This window comes from Neltuma alba, unplaced genomic scaffold (assembly GCF_004799145.2).
Source record: "Neltuma alba isolate B1F8T4 unplaced genomic scaffold, ASM479914v2 tig00002178_pilon, whole genome shotgun sequence".
Classification (NCBI taxonomy): domain Eukaryota; kingdom Viridiplantae; phylum Streptophyta; class Magnoliopsida; order Fabales; family Fabaceae; genus Neltuma; species Neltuma alba.
The window spans coordinates 1-19,387 of record NW_021632769.1 but is presented as its reverse complement, the minus strand read 5'-3'; the positions used below and the strand labels follow the sequence as shown (position 1 = coordinate 19,387).

General features: G+C 31.4%; 1 protein-coding gene across 1 annotated transcript; it reads right to left on the bottom strand.

The window, feature by feature from the left end:
* Positions 1-2,471: 2,471 nt before the first annotated feature.
* Positions 2,472-5,154, bottom strand: LOC114719209 (receptor-like protein EIX2). Its single transcript, XM_028904667.1, has 2 exons — positions 2,557-5,154; positions 2,472-2,483 (listed from the first exon to the last, which is right to left on the bottom strand). The coding sequence occupies exons 1-2, from the start codon at positions 5,152-5,154 to the stop codon at positions 2,472-2,474; spliced, it is 2,610 nt and encodes an 869-aa protein (XP_028760500.1).
* Positions 5,155-19,387: the final 14,233 nt, after the last annotated feature.

Below are 19,387 nucleotides of genomic sequence, written 5' to 3'. Positions count from 1 at the left end.
TCCATCTTTTTAACTAGGGTCCTTCAACCATGGTTATTTATTTAATTCCTGCTCCCTTTTAATTTGCTGACAATAACAACCAATAACCTTACCTTTTTAAAAAAAAAACTAATGATTTGTTTGGTATGAGAGAAATGGACGGGAGGGAATGGTAGGGAAATTTTTGATGAGTTTGATATAAAAAATTGGATACGTAAACTTAAAACTTTTAATTAATTTTATTACTCTTTTATTTTATGTTTTCCTTTTATTAAAATTTTATGACCCTACTTCTTTAATTTTCCAAATCGAGCTCGTGAAAACTTTTTCTCCTCTTCCTTCTATTTCCCTTGTACTAAACATACGGTAATTCTAAATTTTTAAGTCATTAAAAATGTTTTCAAATCCGCCTTATTACATTGAAAAGTACCTTCTTGATTTATTGGCTTGACGACTGATTGAACAAATTTAGTTGATAAACAATATAGAAAGAAAAAGCAGAAAGCAACTCTTCTATTTGCAAAATAATAACGGCATGTTGCTAGCAATGATTAAAGGATCAGACCGGACCGGACGGTCGGACCGGTTGAACTGTCACCCGGACTCGTTAACGGCTCGGTTTGAACCAAAAAACTGTTCACATAGTTGAGCTGGATTAGACTGGAATTGAGCCGTTATTAAGCCGGAAACCAGAGTTGGACCGGGAACCGGAACGGTTTTCAGAAAACCGGACGGTTTTTTAGCCTGACTGAAAAAATACTAAAATTTTTTTAAAAAATTGATCCCCTTAAATATCCTAATATATTTTTAGACTATTTATAACCATAGAATATTATTTCATTGAAAATTTAATATATTGTGGTGTTAAAATCGTGAGTCGCTAGTCTTTTTGTTTCGATATTTGGTCTATCTTTTAAAAAAATATTTTGATTTGAATGAATTGATAATTTGTAATATCATTAAATATTTTAAACATACATAAATTTAAATATATAAGGTTTTAGTCTATTTTCAATGATTTCATTATAATTTTAGATTATTTAAATGCATTTCTAAATTATTTAATAATTTGATATTTTTCATATATACTAATTATATGTATATAATATTGTTTTAAATTAATTATTGCATCACCGGTCTAACCGACCGATCCGACCGATTGAATCATGACCTGTTGATCTTTCCGGTTCGACTTCCGATTCGGCTTTTAAAACATTGGCTGCTAGCAAATGATTTGTCCCCAGTAAATGATTTTCCACAAAAGGTGGGTTAGATTATTAGATCATTGTCATGTGCTTGTGATGTTTGAACTTTAATTGGAACCAACGTAGTACTTTATAGGACTAATATAGTCATATCAAGAAGTAAATATCTATCATTTACCACAAAGAATGCCAATCGCAAGCTAAGGATAAAACATGAATAGCAAGAAAGAGAGAGCATGCGAAGAGAATTTAAGCAGAGTGCAGAAACAACAACCCGAATTTATTAGAATAAATAGTCTATCATCTAATATGTCAAATATATATATGCATATATAATCCTGGTCGCTGCTAATTAATTTATCACATCCAACGTTGCAATATCTGGATAGATATACCCCTGTACTTTGAGGGGGTTGCTCTAGTTTCTCTATTAGCATGATGATTGATTATGCAAATATCTATTTGGCAGCATTACAATGAGGAATCTTCAAATTTTCAAAGATAAAATAAAAAAGTCAAGCGTTAGGAGGGAAATGCGACTTATTATTATCATAAGAGTTAGTTTCACAACTCATGAATCGCTTGTGAATGACTCTGCTTAGTACAACAAAGCTTGTATCTAATGGCTGATGACTCACATAAAAATCTTTTTGCGAGCACAACCCCCTTCTGCGGACTTTTCCAAGTTCATAGATTATTGCACGTAATAACTTTAAATAATTGAGAATGTCGCTGTCATCCAAAAATTTGGTGGCAGGGTTTTGTTCTGCTCATGAATTCGTTACAATTTGCCATAATTTTTGAATACTCGAAGTATGATAATGAAATTCATAACACAACCAAACGAACAACAGATTAATGCTAATAAAGATTCCAATAATATTATAGGCCCAATACAGAATACATAGTCCCAAAACTAAAAGAAGTAACAAAAGAGGATGATACAATAAAATTTCTTATTCTTCTTGCCTTCTATTAATTTCTACCACACTATATGCCCACTTGCACAGACCATTATATGACACTCGCTACAGAATCTGATAAGCGAGAGTTGTGTTTGGGCTGTTGCAGATAAACTCCAAAATGCCAACCTCCAGCTGATATGATGACAATCAGCAACGAAACAATTAAATCTTACAATTGAGATATAACAGAGAAAGAAACACATGAGTAATGTAAATCTTTTGTTGATAGATAACAACCGTAATCAAGAAAATATTACCTTTTAATTGCGGAGCCACCTGTGCCATCTTGCCACCAGAAGCAATGTTGACCTATAGATAGAGTCTAACACCTTCCCTATGAAATTGAAGTAGGCATGCCTCCATGATCGAATAGCTAACAGTGATCCAAACACTATCCAAAATCCAACAGCAAATCCCACGCCCAAGCTTTCGTAGAATCCTTTCATGAAAGAATCATCTTCATCAGCATCTTGGTTGGCTTGTGCCGCATTCCCTAATGGACGTTCTTCAGAAGGACAAAGCTTGTCCAATGGCCACCCACCGAGGTAAGGATTTCCTTCATAGCGGTAGGGCTCAAAAGATTGCAATTGTGTTCCTGTTGGAATTTTTCCTGACAAGTTGTTGTTTGATAAATCCAAAACACTGAGTGAAGATATTTCAGCAAGAGTTGAAGGAATTTCTCCATCAAAGTGATTTCTCGATAGATCCAGCACTTCTAGAGATTTTAGTTGTCCTATCTCTGAAATGATTTTTCCACTCAGCCTATTTGCCGATAGATTAAGGAATCTTAACTCAACCAATTTGACAATTCCTGCTGGCATTTCCCCCTCCAATTGATTGTGAGAGAGATCAATGTTCATAAGCCCATAGCGGTCATCGTATACCAATTCTCTTCCTTTCCACACCATAGGCAACTTCCAATAAAACACTACTCTTGTTTGAAATGTTCCATTCACAAAGACGTTGATAACATAGTCAGAAACATTTGGAACATATTTCTGAGCCATTGCAACCAGCTTGTCCAGACAACTAGGTATTGGTCCAGTAAACTTGTTAAAAGAGAGATCTAAAACCCTAACCTTCGGTAAATAACATAGATGCAAGGGCAGATTTTCATCTAATTTATTCATCCGTAGGCTAACAGTTTCCAACTCTTTTAGATTGTCTCTCGTCCACGAAGGTGGTATTGGTCCTGACAAGTCATTTTTTCCCAAATCTAACATTTGCAGTTTAGTTGCATTTTCAAAGGAAGGCAGTCCACCAGTGAAGAAATTGTGTTGCAAAACTAACTGCTTAAGTTGACTTAAGGACCCCATAGAGTTAGGAATCCTTCCCGAGAGTTGATTATTGGATAAGTCAAGAATCTGTAATGATTTGAAATGATCCCAACAACCAAGAAGTTCCCCTGATAAGTTGTTGCTTGAGAGATTTAAAACTGCCAAATTTTCAACAATTGCACTCCTTCCCTTGGCACATGAATGAACAAATTTTGAAATTAGATTGTCTGAAATGTCCAAAAATACGCTCTTTAGCAGGAACTCTGGAATAGAGCCTTTAATTTGATTGGAAGCCAATGATATGTCAGAAACATTAAATTCAAGTGTCAGATCCGGAATTACACCTGTGAGATTGCTCGATTCTATTCGAAGACTGATTGCTCCCTTTAGAAGTCTCCAAAACCACTCTGGTATAGAATCATTGATTTCAGCATCAAGAATGTATAAACGTTGTAAATTAGTTTGAGTGCGAAGCCATCTAGGGAATCCAGGGCCCAACTTACATTGCCATAACCATAACCGCTTTAATTGAAATGGAGGAATCCAATCGGTGCTAAATTTGAGGGACAACAAATTGTTAGATAAGTCCAAGCTTTCTAACTTGGTGAGATTATCAAAATGGATGTCATTGATTGTTCCATTCAGCTCATTACCATCAAGGTAAAGAGTCACTAAAGAGTTCATGTTTTTTCCAAAATCAATCGGAATGGGACCACCCAAGTGATTATTGGAGAGAGAAAGGTATGCGAGATTGGAGCTTAGATTGAACAACCAAGGGAATAATGATGATGTTAGCTTGTTGCGATCGAGATTAAGAGTTGAGAGAGATGCAGAAAAATTCCAATGGGAGGGAGGAGTTGATAGAATATTATTGTCTGTTAGGCTACAGTTTGCAAGCCACAGCTCTCTTAGGTTTGGAAGCTTTCCAATAATTGGCAACAAGTTGTCAGAGTAATTAAGATTGGAAACATAGCTTAAATCAAGCAAAGTTAATGACTGAAGATTGGAAAGCCACTCAATGGCAGCCAAACTCTTGTCATCAATTTTCAAACCATCATTGTAGCCAATCCGGAGTATCTCCAAGCTTGAAAGATTACCAAGTTGGCCAGGAATATTGCCCTCTAAATGATTCCCATCTAGATGGAGCTCTTGCAGACTTGAAAGGTTCGTAAGATGGAAAGGTATACTACCAACTAAACTGTTGTAGGAAAGATCTAGAACCAACAAGTTTGAAAGCTTGCAAAGTTCAATTGGTATTTTTCCACCAAAAGAAGAACTACATAGATCAAGGTATCGTAATTTGGTGAGAGAACCAAAAAATTTTGGGATTTGACTTTGATTGAAATCATTGGAACTGAGATTCAAATAGTTTAAGTTTTGCAAGTCCATCAATGATGGGCTAATCTCACCTCTTAAAGGCTGCAAGGACCGCCATCCACCATAAAGATGGAGCTTCTCAACATGGCCAGTATGAGGATTACAGAGAACACCACTCCAGTGGCAACAATCTGGAGAAGAGCCCCATGAAGACAGATGACCATAATCGTCCACAAAGGCATTCTTCATGTTAAGAAGAGCTCGTCTTTCCTTGTGCAGGCAACTAGCGTTGGTATCTCCCATTCTCCAACATGACCCTATCATGAACAACTCAGCCTGCAAGTGCAGCATCATGAGTATGATGATTGGTTGCGGCAGTTTCACAAGGTTTAGACAACTCACGCTCATCATTATTGCAGCTAGCTCATGCAACGTGAAACTCAAACAAGTACATGAGATGAACAACCCTGGCCTCCTTATTTATAACTCAAGGTCTTCCTAATGATGTGAACAATAATTGCGTGTCTACACCAAACGTACACTATAAGTCAAGGTCTCCCCCGAATAACACCATTGGAAGGAACTTAAATTGAGTTTTTGCTTTCTTTTAAGGGAAAACCATATTGGAGGTACTTGTATTATTTTTTAATTTTCAATTTGGTACCTATTTGTTTTTTGTTCTTAACTAAATCTTTAATTTTGCTCAATTAACATCATTAATCCTTATGTAGAGACTAAAAATGCCAATAGAACAAAGTTATAAGAGCTAATGTTACTAAAAAAAATAAAATTAAATGTTTAATTAAGAAGAAAAAACACACAGGTACCAAATTAAAAATTGAAAGAAAGTAGAGGTAGCTATGATATGGTTTTCCCTTCTTTTAATGGCTTAACATTTAAAACAGTGTGCTATCCTAACATTCAGCTGCTTTCCTTTTCCCTTTTCAAGTCAACTCCTAACAACCACTTGACTCAACCTCCTCCTCCAGTTGAATTTAAGTCTTTGCTTTCACTTGAGCTTCTTTGGTCTTTCCCTCTTCCTGTTTCGGAAGATTGGTTGCATTGAGGCCCAAGTAAATATGTACCGGTTTATCCTAATAAATTAAATAAATTTGGCTCTTATTACCCAAAAAAAAAAAAAGGCTCCTCCTCCTCCTCCTCCTCATCATCATCTTCATCATACTACTACTATTTTTATGTAAATAATCGTAAAAATAAATAAATTTTTTAGGGTTTATAACGATTTGAGCTACTGAGCACCATGAATATGTTTTATTCATTTCACATGCCTTTTATATTATATTAATGAATAAATTGATGGCAAAATTTTGGATAATAATATTTTACAATATATCTTAAAATAATATTATATTAACGGGCCTAATGAAAATGAAAACGAAAAATATTAGTATTTGAAAAATTATATTTTAAAAATATTTAGTATTTGATATTATTTTTATGAAAAGTATGTCGAATTCAAGCTTCATTGAAATCCCCGTCAGAATATATTTGCATAAATTATGCGTAATGATATTAAATAATAATTGTAATTAGTTTGGTTAACATAAAATTCTTTATAAACAGAGTCCGCACATATAAGAATTGACGTATAATTGATGAGCCTGCAGCAAATCCTATAAGGATTGGGTCTAACAAAAGGCACTGAGTCATAATATTACATGCATCTTTCCAAAACAACAATGGCTTTCTCTGTTTACAATACACCAGAAAGCAACTGGAAGCAAAATTACTGGATTTGTCTATTAATTGCTGTTAATCTCAATAATTGACCTTTGTTTTGCTGTCTGGAATTCACTAGCTTGTCTATTTCTGTGAACTAAAATTACAATGAAACCAGTGGCAAAAAAAGAAAGCCAAAGCTTTGAGAAAAAAAGATGAATATCTGTGCATTCTGGTGAAAAAATTTCAGTGCATGAGTGGCATAATTAAGTTTCGTCTCGATTATATGACTTCAAATCCTACATTCACGTGTTAGGTGATTAAGGGTTTTTTTGGATTCACCTATAAATAGCTTTTCAAATGTGATTTATAGAATACGAGATAAATATGTAAGTAAAATTTTGTCTCAACTTACATAAACTTGCTTAAAAGTTTGTTTTGAATGGAACTATAAACAAGCCCTAAATTGTTGACTTCTAATTGAAAAAGAGAAAAATAGATTGAGCAACGTGGAGTTTAAGGGATCTGCCGGAAACAGAGCAGCAGATGAACAGAGAATAGACAAGAAGGAAAAATGAGAAAGAACGACACGTGTCTTTCAGCTGTTGAGATACACAGCTTCTATGGCGTCCTGTACTATCCTCATTGCATTAAACTTCATTGTTTCTGAACCTTTCATTTGCTGATTGCTATCGGGGAAAAAATTCTTTCGCCTACGTCAAAATGTTCTCTGTCTCTTTTTTTTATTCTTAAACATATTAGAGGCTGATCGTTCAACGATTTATTAGGTATCACAATAATCTTAAATAATTAGTACTTGTAGTTCCAGGATCGGTTCTCCCCATCATCGGCTGACCATAAAGGTAAACTTTGAAATATTTTTATATATAAATGACATAAAATTTGAAAAGAAAATAATTTGTAAAGAGGAAAAGTGAACGTAAATATCCATATAATATATAAAAATGTGACGTAAATATATAACAACTATGAAATCAAATTTACTACGCTATAATGTATTTTATAATTTATCAAGCTTCTTTTCACTGTTACAAATGATTTATTTTATGAGTTTTCGTGTGCGTTAAAGTAGTAAAAATGATGGATATAATTAGTGTGAATTAAAATTTAATAAATAAAAATCCAAAATGTGTTTGCTTCCCTTTGAAGAATATGGTTAAATGGGAACCTAGTGACCTACCGTCTCAGAGCACAAGGAGGAAGAAATTTCCTATCCAGCACTATCTATTGAATATTCATCATTTCATGAAGAGCTTGATTTTATTAATATATTAATGTCACAACAGATATTAATTTTTCTGTATCTATTGGCTATTGCAATCATTACCATCAAGTACTTTATTTTTCGTATTTATAAGTAATCTTTTATATTTCACTGGGAAAAAAAACTTAGATTACGTTAACTATGTTTTGAAATTAATAATTCTCTAACTTTACTTTTATTTGATATTTATATTTTTTAAGAAAATAATAATCTATAGGATAGTTATATTCATTCATGCTAGATATTAAATGATATGACTTAGAAATAAAATTAAGTAAAATGGTTTTGGTATCTAATAAATAGAACCAAAGAAATATGTAAATGATTTTTGAAATTATTGGACTAAAAACGCACTAATTTTTTCATTAGCTAATTAATAACCAAAGTACACTTTACAGAACTTTCATTCTTTTAATTTTAATATTCTGTAATTACTTTTTAACAGTATATTTCAAGATTTAGTTTTACATATAGCTCAATGACGTCACGTGAAACCGACCTCATCTAATAAAATAAGTCTTTATTATTGTTGCATTCTGCAATTACTTTATTGCCGTGGTCACCTCACTCTGTTCTTGGGGCCGCGGATTTGGAATTAAATCAAAAGACTCTCCAGTCCCCATCAACAAACAAAAATCATTATTCAAACAATATATAAATATAATTAATTCGGTCACATTAGTCCAACAAATAATTAATTTCCGCATGTCCCCTACCCAAATTAATTACTGATGGAGCCGCCGCACATTCTTGGCAATTTCTTTATTATTATTATTTTTTTTGACCTGATTGGCAATTTCTTTATAAAACTATATAATCCGACCTTTTTTAAACTCGTCATAGTAGCTTTTGTAATTGGAATGGGAAATCCCCATAGAAGTTTAGTAACTAGAAATTCTCCGATCTACCTTAAAATTATATTTAAATAATAATAATGATAATTACTGCTTATGAGACTTATATTAAATTATATTTCTCCTATTAACCTGTGTTGCTTTTTAGTAATTATATATGTCCAAACATACTCCTTTGATCCTATTTATAAGGCACTTCCAGTATGTTTCACACAGACCAAGAAAAACTTTAAATTTTATTAACTTTCATTTAAAATTTAATGACTTCTCAACTTTATTCCTATTTAATATACATCATACCTTGTATAAAAAAGTTAACACAATAATAAATGAGGGGTAAATTATATATTCATATAAAAAAATTTCTCTCAGCACCCTATAAATAGGACAAAAAAAATACCTTTTTTCTCTGTCCTATAAATAGGACCAGAGGAGTAACATTCTCAAAGTCTAAAAAAAGTATTCAAGCAAGAATCACCATTAACCAAAGTAATTTTTAATCATTATCACTTATAAAAATTATGACTATTTAGAATCACAATTATTCACTGTTAATCCAAATAAGAACTATATTTTACAAACATATTTTTGGCCAGAAATTTTACAAACATATTTAACGCTTACGAATGTAGACAAATTATGCAACATAAATAAAATTCATTATTTACCTATCAAAATTTCACTATGAAAAATTATTTTCAAATTATTCGCTAATGCAAAGGTTATTGCGAGAATATGTATAAATTGGATCCAACAGAACTTGGGTTTAGGTATAACAAATTATTTGATGATAGATTCAGGAATCTCAACCTGTCGGCATTTCCCCTTCCAATTTATTGTGAGAGAGATCAATGTTTATAAGCCTGTAACGGTTATTGTACACCAATCCTCTTTCTTTCCCCACATAGGAAAGTTCCAATAAAAAATTTACCTGTTTGAAATTTTCTGTTCTCCACCAGTCTGATAAAACGATCAGAATCATTTATAACATATTTCTGAGCCATTGCAACCAACTGAGGCAACTTGGTATTGGTCCTGTAAACTAGTTAAAAAAGAGATCCAAAACCCTGGCCTTTGGTAAATAATACGGATGCAAGGGCAACTTTCCATCCAATTTATTTATTCGCAAGCTAAGAGTTTCCAACTCTTTTAAGTTGTCTCCTGTCCATGAAGGTGGTGTTGTTCCTGACCTATCATTTTTTCCCAAATCTAACATTTCCATTTCAGTTGCATTTTCAAACGAGCATAGTACACCACTAAAGCCATTGTTTCGCAAAACCAATTGCTTAAGTTGACTTAAAGACCCCATAAAATTAGGATCTTTCTGAGAGTCACTTATTAGATAAATCGAGAATCCTTAAAGATTTAAAATGATCCTAACAATCAGAAAGTTTTCCTAATACTATATGGTATGGTCTCCATTTATCATGGAACTAGTTTCGGTGCTCATCCATTTGATGAGCACCATAAGCTCATCAGATCTGAACCGTCCATATCTCATTTGGATGGTTCAGATTTGATTTCTTTTTTATTTTTATTTATTCAAAATAATTATTTTAATATGTAGAGAATCTAAAATAGTGATGATCTATTAACTATCATTCTTTCAAAAAATAGTTTATTCTATTTAAAAATAATTAATTAAAGAAATCAAATCTGAACCTTTCAAATGAAATATAGACGGTTCAGATCTGATGAGCTTATGATGCTCATCAAATGAATGAGCACCGAAACTGATTCCAGGATGGAATGGGTCTTGATTATCGTTTCATGAGAAAACGAATTTTGTGGAATATGTAAATTATCTCGGCAATTATTTCTCTTAATTCCACATGTACAGCCGCCCATTTGGGCCCAATGTGGAGGGAATGCTCTTTTGTACTTTTATGGAAGGTTTTTTTTTTTTGACCGGAACTTTTATGGAAGGTTTGCATCTTGCATTCTAGCATCTTCAGTGAGAAATTTCAAACAACGAAGATATTAACATATGTTGACCCACGTGTGAAAATCGTCATGTAAACATAAAAAATCAAACTATAATAACTATGGATCCAAATTTATACAGATTGTAATTTATTTATAAGTTTCCAATTCTCCTGTTAAATGTAATGAAATGATTTTTTAAGATTTTTCAGCGTATTAAAGTGGTGTTTAATATATGAAATGGAAGTGGTGGATATTGCTGGTTGGCATAGTAAGAAAGAAAATGATGGACATAATGTATTTTTATGATTTTTCAAACTGCTGTTTAATGTTACAAAGTAATTTTTGTAAGATTTTCTGTCTGCAATATATGTGATGACAAATGGCAGATATGATCAATATGAATTAAAATTTAATAAATAGAAATCCAACATTTTTTTTTGGAAAAAATGACAGAAAAATACCTGTTAAATTTTAAAAAGATGAATAGGTCTTGTTGATTATTCTTGTATCACTATACTTGTGATAGTTTTACTACTCAAAATCTATCAAAATCACTCATGTTTATCGTTTTGAAATTCAATAGATATTTTTCTGTCATTTTCACTACTTGTTTCTTGAAAGTCCTTAATATAAGAGCTAGTTCGACTTTCAATTTTATTTTAAATATAAGACCCCAATCTGTTTTATCTTTCATATTTATCTATTTTTTTAAGGTAATCCTTATAATAGTTGTACATATCAAATATTTTATTAAATAATAGTTATATTTAATAAATATTTTAAAAAAATACATATTTATTATAAATAACTAACTTAATACATTATTTTAATTTACTAAAATTAGTTAAGTAGTTTTTAAACTAAGAATGGGAAGAAGTGGTATATTGTTAATTAGGAGCCTCCGGTGACCGGTCACAAGCAGGAAGAAAGAAGTTTCCAGGTGGTGGGCCCCATCTATTGAATAATCTTTATTTCATGAAGAACTCAATTTCATGAAAGTCACAGAAAATATTAGCCTCCTCCATCCATTTTCCTCTGTATCTATCAATGCAATCACCATAACGAAATTAGAAGATGTTTGGAAATGGGAATACAAATTAAATAAATAAATAAACTTATATGAAAAATAAGGATTATCTCATTTATACTTTTAAAAATATAGCAAAAAATATAAATCATGCTCACTTTATTAAAATTATTTCATCTCGTTGCTATCCTTTTTGTAATGCCCCCTCTTTTTATAGGATCATCATTCCAAGCACAGCTTTAATAATGTATCGTCTCCACCATGCAATTTTTTTTTCCATAGTTTGTTATGCGATGTAACAGTAGTCATGATTATTGTTTTATGAGAAAACGAGCTTTGTGGAATATGGATAATAATTTTTGGAGTTATTTCTTTTAATTCCACGCATACAGACATCCACATATATATACATCTACGTGTGTGTGCGGGGCCGCACTAGTGAAGAATGCACTGATTAGTCAAAAGTTTGTTTGGACTGTATATAATGTATACTTTTTTCTATTGGGCATGATAATCAAAGCACGCTGTACATAATTTTGATTTTTTAAGAAAAATCTCCAAAAAAAAATTTCTTATTATAAAAGTTAATTTACTAATTTTAGTATATTAATAAAACTAGTTTAAATTATTTATTTGTAATAAATAGGTATTGCTTTTTATAAAATATCTTTACTAATCAAGTGTATTGGCTAGTACTTCCATTATTATAAGAATTTCCTTTAAAAAATGAATAAATAAAAAAAAGTGAGTTGGGTCTTATATTTAGAATCAAAATAAAAGTCAAACGAACTCTTATATTAAGAATCAGAGCTAGTATTAATTTTAAATTTTCATTTGTTTATTACACTTCAATAGTAATTGACTATATTTGAAAAGTAAATAACAACGTATTTTTATAGCAATTTGTGATTTGAAATTCTAAAATTTAAGAAATATTTTTCCATATTTTCTCTCTTTTTTTAACTATTCTGTAATTACCTTATGGATGGTTCTCTGTGTGGGCCTGCGGGGGACCTACCACTTTTGGAATTAGAACAATGGACCCTAGGCAATTATCAGAGTCTTCCAGTCCGACCAATTTTATAGATGCTTCCAAAGTGATGAAATGTCATTTATAACCCTTCTATTTTTTTGACCAAGTACATATGTGATGACAAATGGTGGATATGATCAATATGAATTAAAATTTAATAAATAGAAATCCAAATTATTTTTTGGAGAAAATGACAGAAAAATACCTATTAAATTTTAAAAAGATAAATAGGTTTTGTTGATTATTCTAGTAATGATTTTAACTATATTTGTGATAGTTTTTACTACTCCAAATATATTAAAATCACCTGTTTATCGTTTTGAAATTCAATAGATATTTTTCTATCATTTTCGCTATTTGTTCCTTGAAAATCCTTAATATAAGAATTAGTTTGACTTTCAATTTCATTCTAAATATAAGACCATAATTCATGTTGTCCATCATATTTGTCTATTTTTTCAAGACACTCCTTATGTTTCATTAAATAGTAATTATAACTAATACACATGATTAGTAAGGATATTTTAAGAAATGCAACACCTATTTATTACAAATAACTAGCTTAATAAATTTTTTTAATTTACTAAAATTAGTTAATTAATTTTTATATTAATGATGGATTAGGGGCAGAAGGAGGAGGTATATTGTTAACCAAAAGCCTACGGGGGCTAAGCACAAGCAAGAAGGAAGAAACTTCCAAGTGGTGGGTCCTGTCTATTGAGTTATCCTTATTTCATGGAGAGCTCAATTTCATGAAAGTCACAAAAAATATTGGTGTCCTCCACCCATTTTCCTCTGTATCTATCAATGCAATTTCCATCACGAAATTAGATGACGTTTTGAATACAAGTTAAATAAAATAAATTTATATGAAAAATACTCCCTCCGTTTCTTTTTATAAGATACAATTAACTAAATCACATTATTCAAAAAATTAGTTAAAATTAGTTAGGTGCAATAAATATGTAAAAAGTGTAACATTTTTGCCAACAATACCCTCATTTATGTGAAAGAGAGATAATGGGTGGGAGAGAGAACGAATGGGAATTAAATACAATTATATGAGTAATATGAGTAATTAAATAGGGGTAAAATAGGAAATCAACATACAAAATTTGAGACAACCTATAAGTGTCTCTTATAATAAGGAACATGATATACTTTGCAATTGTCTCTTATAATAAGGAACAGAGGGAGTAAGGATGATTTCATTTATACTTTAAAAATATAGCAAAAAAATATAAATCATGTTGACATTATTAAAATTATTTCATCTCCTTACCATCTTTTTCGTGATGCCCCCTCTTTTTAGAGGATCATCATTCCAAACACGGCTTTAATAATATATCGTCTCCACCACGCAATATTTTTTTCCGAGTTTCAAACATACTTTGTTATGTGATGTAACAGTAGTCTTGATTATTGCTTTATGAGAAAACGAGTTTTGTGGAATATGGATCATAATATTTAGAGTTATTTCTCTTAATTCCCCATATACAGACGCCTATATTGGAGGCACTGATTAGTCAAAAGTTTGTTTGGACTATATATAATGTGTACTTTTTTCTATTGGCCCACAATAATCAAAGCACACTTTACATAATTTTGATTTTTTAACGAAAATCTAAAAAAAAAAACTAATTTGAAAGTTTCAAATTAGTCTTGTTTTCATTCTTAAACATATTAGAGGTTGATCGTTCAACTGGATTTATTAGTTATTACAATAATCTTAAATAATTAGTACTTGTAGTTCCAGGCCTGATCGGTTCTCCCCATCATTGGCTGACCATAAAGATAAACTTTGATGTATCAAAAATAAAGATAAACTTTGAAATATTTTATATATAAATGACAAAAAAATTGAAAAGAAAATAATTTGTAAAGAGGAAAAGTGAACGTAAATATCCATGTAATATATGAAAATGTGACGTAAATATATAACAACTATGAAATCAAATTTATCACGATATGATATGTATTTTATAATTTATATATCAAACTTCTTTTCAATGTTACAAAGTGATTTATTTTGTAAGTTTTTGTGTGTGTTAAAGTAGTGAAAATGATGGATATAACTAGTGTGAATGAAAATTTAATAAATAAAAATCCAAAATGTGTTTGCTTCCTGTGAAAGATATCGTTAATTAGGGACCTATAGTGCCTGAGCACTAAGGAGGAAGAAATTTCCAAGTGGGGAGAACTATCACTCTCCATTGAATATTCGTCATTTCATGAATGGCTCTATTTTATTAGTTAAAGTCCCCTAATTTTCTATTGCTGTATCTATCAATGCAGTTAGGTGTTGGCATACAAATTAGATCGATATGAAAGGATATTAAATTAGATGAAAATAATGAATATTCCATTTTTCTACTTTTAAAAAATAGCAAAAAGTGCAAATCATGCTGACATCATTAAAACTATAATAGCCAAAGATATATACAAAATTTCCAAACTTCTGTTTAATGTAATGAAGTATTTTTTTTTAATTTTTCAGCTTATTAAAGTAATATTCAGTATATGCATGTAATGAAAATGGTGGATATAATATGAATTAAAAATTAATAAATAAATTCCAAAATGTGTTTTCTCCTCTTGACATATCTTACCGAGCACAAAGCACGGGGAATTTTCAAGGTGCTGGGCTCTACCTAGAGGCAGCATGCTCAATGTCCCTAAGTCAAGAAAATTACTTTTCTGATTCTTAATATAAGACTTATTTAATTAATTTAATTAGATTAAGGAAGTTAGGTAGGTTAATTAATTATAAGAAATATGACATGTTTTTTTTTAAAACGCTATAATAATCTTTCTTAATATCCTCTCTTTCTCTTCTACTTGATTATGGTTGAGGGAGATCCATAAGGGTAATTTAAAAAAATAGATACATATGAGAAATAGATCTTATATTTAAGACAAAAAACAACTCAATAATTAAATCCTATATTAAGGACCGGAGGAGTACATAGACTTTTTGTAGGGTAAACAATTACATGGACATTAATTTGGAAAACATGAAAAAAAAAATACGGATTAAATTTTAAAATGATAAATAAGTAATACTGAGTCAAAATCTGTCAAAACTATTTATTTATTATTTTCAAATTTAACAAGTATTTTTTTTTTGTTATTTCTCCATTCCCTCGTGTATAATTTCTTCAATTCAAAAAGATTAAACACGAGTGATACTTGATTTAATTGAAATGAGGATAAGTCACGAAAATGAAAAATTACAAGAAGTTAGTAAGTTGAATTATTTCTCTTAATTCCACTAATTGTCTAATACAGTTTAGTCAAACGTTTATTTGGACTATAAAAATAAAAAGGTGTACTTTTTGGCCGTGGTCATCCCGCTTCGCAGCGCGTGGGGCTACGAATTCGGAATTAAAACAAGGGAGAATTACTGTAGAGTCCCAAGCAAGAGATTTTATCACTCTAAGGTCCCTGGAAATGCTAAAATGAATATGAGGTCCCAAGGGACTTAATTGTGAAAAATTCCAATTGTGCAATTACAAAATTACCCTCATTCATTTGAAAGAAAACGCTGAAGAAAAATGAGGGTTCTTTCATTCGCATAGCTCCGTCGCATCTCGCCTCTCTTCCTATCGCGTCTCGCCTCTTTGACTGTGATATTCTGCTCTGCTCCTTGCCTCTCTAACTCCGTCTCTACCTCACACCTATTGCTTCTCATTGTCACTACCAACTTTCTTGTTTTTTCGCTTCTCATTCTGTGAGTATAAAATGATGCTCTGTTTTTTGTTGGTTCATGCTCTGTTTCTGCTGAAAATAAATGAATACGACAGTGTTTTTTCTGTTATAATCCCTGTAATGCGATGGTTCAATGTGTTGTTAATGGATACATCGAAGGTTGTCAATCTAACTATATGACTTGTCATTGACAAGTGATTGTGACAGGTTGATATGAAGAATGGCAAGTTCAAGTAGGAAGCATTTGTTCTGCTATCCATCCAGGGAGACAATTTATTAATGATGTAGAAGATGAAATGCAATATGTTGGAGATGGTAGCATATATAGCGTTTTGTTTTTTCATTTGACAACATAATGACATCTAAATGTAAAGTTAAGTTAATGTGTATTGATATTATTTAATGGTTACAAAGTTTTTTTAATGCCATTTATGTGTATTGATTAGCATGAAATTCTTCATTAATATCCTTATCATGTCTAGAAATGATAAGGGTATTAATACTAAAAAAACGAATGCTAACTATGATGACATGATAGGTACATATCACAGTCTTCTCTGTCAGATCTATTGACAACCTCAACAGTGAGTGTTGACAACCTGAGGAGAAGTCATTGACAACTTCAACAGTGTCGCTAACAACTGACTCTGTGGGATAACACGGCCTCTAATCAAATAGAATTATTATCATATATAATGACTTTAACAATAAAATGGGAAGCTCTTTCAAGTCATCAATAGCTTTAAGTGAATCCAATTTGATTATAGCAGAATTTTATTGCAGAAATTCATTAACAACCTCAATAACGAGTGTTCACAACCCAAGAAGAATCTGTTGACAACCTCTGCAGTGTCACTAACAACTGACTATGTGGGATAGCATAGCCTCTGATCAAATAGTATTATTATCATATATAACCACTCTAACAATAAAATGGAAAGTTCTTGAAGTTATTAACAACTTTAAGTGAATCCAATTAGATTATAACAGAATTTTGTTGCAGAAATTCATTGACAACCCTAAAACAAGTGTTGACAACCTGAGGAGAAGTCGTTGACAACCTTGGCAGTGTCACTAACACTGACTCTGTGGGATAGGACACTCTCTAACCAAATAGTATTATTATCATATATAATGACTTTAACATAAAATGGAAGTTCTGTCAAGTCATCAATACTTTAAGTGAATCCAATTTGATTATAGCATAATTTTATTGCAGAAATTCATTACAACCTAAGAAGAATCTGTTGACAACCTCTGCAGTGTCACTAACAACTGACTCTGTGGGATAGTATAGCCTCTGATCAAATAGTATTATTATCATATATAACCACTCTAACAATAAAATGGAAAGTTCTTGAAGTTATTAACAACTTTAAGTGAATCCAATTAGATTATAACAGAATTTTGTTGCAGAAATTCATTGACAACCCTAACAACAAGTGTTGACAACCTGAGGAGAAGTCGTTGACAATCTTGGCAGTGTCACTAACAACTAACTCTGTGGGATAGGACAGCCTCTAACCAATAGTATTATTATCATATATAACGACTTTAACAATAAAATAGAAAGCTCTTTCAAGTCATTAACAACTTTAAGTGAACCCATTGGATTACAGTAGAATTTATTACAGAAATTTATTGACAATCTCAACAGCGAGTGTTAACAACCTAAGAGAAATCTATTGACAATCTCAGCAGTGTCACTAACAACTGACTTTGGGGGATATCACAACCTCTAAACAAATAGCACTATTATCATATTAGCAACTTTAGCAATAAATGAGAAGCTCTTTCAAGTCATTAACAGTTTTAAGTGATCCCAATTGATTACAGTAAATTTTATTATAGAGATTCATTGACAACCTCAATAGTAAGTGTTAACAACCCATGGGAATCTATTGACAACCTCGGCAGTGTTGCTAATAACTAACTCTGTGGGATAGCACAACTATACAAATAACATTAAATTATAACTAAATATATCATATCACATCACCGCTTTAACACTAAAATCATATGTTAAGAATCATGAAACATTACAAGTACATGAAATTGTCATATTATACCAGTAACTTAATTCAGACTGTCAATGACAGCCTCAACAGCATGTGATAACAAGTCTATGGCAATCTATTGACAATACAGCAAAATAAAATATGATATTATATTAGATTACTTCCAAATATCATTTATCACTTTATATATATGTATACAATTTAACTACACCAAATTCACAACCCACTTAAAAAAGCATATCGGTTGCATGTGTACATAATGTCAGTTGTTAGTGACACTGCAGAGGTTGTCAACAGATTCTTCTTGGGTTGTAATGAATTTCTGCAATAAAATTATGCTATAATCAAATTGGATTCACTTAAAGCTATTGATGACTTGAAAGAACTTCCCATTTTATTGTTAAAGTCATTATATATGATAATAATACTATTTGGTTAGAGGCTGTCCTATCCCACAGAGTCAGTTGTTAGTGACACTGCCAAGGTTGTCAACGACTTCTCCTCAGGTTGTCAACACTTGTTGTTAGGGTTGTCAATGAATTTCTGCAACAAATTCTGTTATAATCTAATGGATTCACTTAAAGTTTGTTAATAACTTCAAGAACTTTCCATTTTATTGTTAGAGTGGTTATATATGATAATAATACTATTTGATCAGAGGCTATGCTATCCCACATAGTCAGTTGTTAGTGACACTGCAGAGGTTGTCAACAGATTCTCTGGGTTGTGAACACTCGTTATTGAGGTTGTTAATGAATTTTTGCAATAAAATTCTGCTATAATCAAATTGGATTCACTTAAAGCTATTGATGACTTGAAAGAGCTTCCCATTTTATTGTTCAAAGTCATTATATATGATAATAATTCTATTTGATTAGAGGCTGTGTTATCCCACAGAGTCAGTTGTTAGCGACACTGTTGAAGTTGTCAATGACTTCTCCTCAGGTTGTCAACACTCACTGTGAGGTTGTCAATAGATCTGACAGAGAAGACTGTGATGTACCTATCATGTCATCATAGTTAGCATTCGTTTTTTTAGTATTAATACCCTTATCATTTCTAGACATGATAAGGATATTAATGAAGAATTTCATGCTAATCAATACACATAAT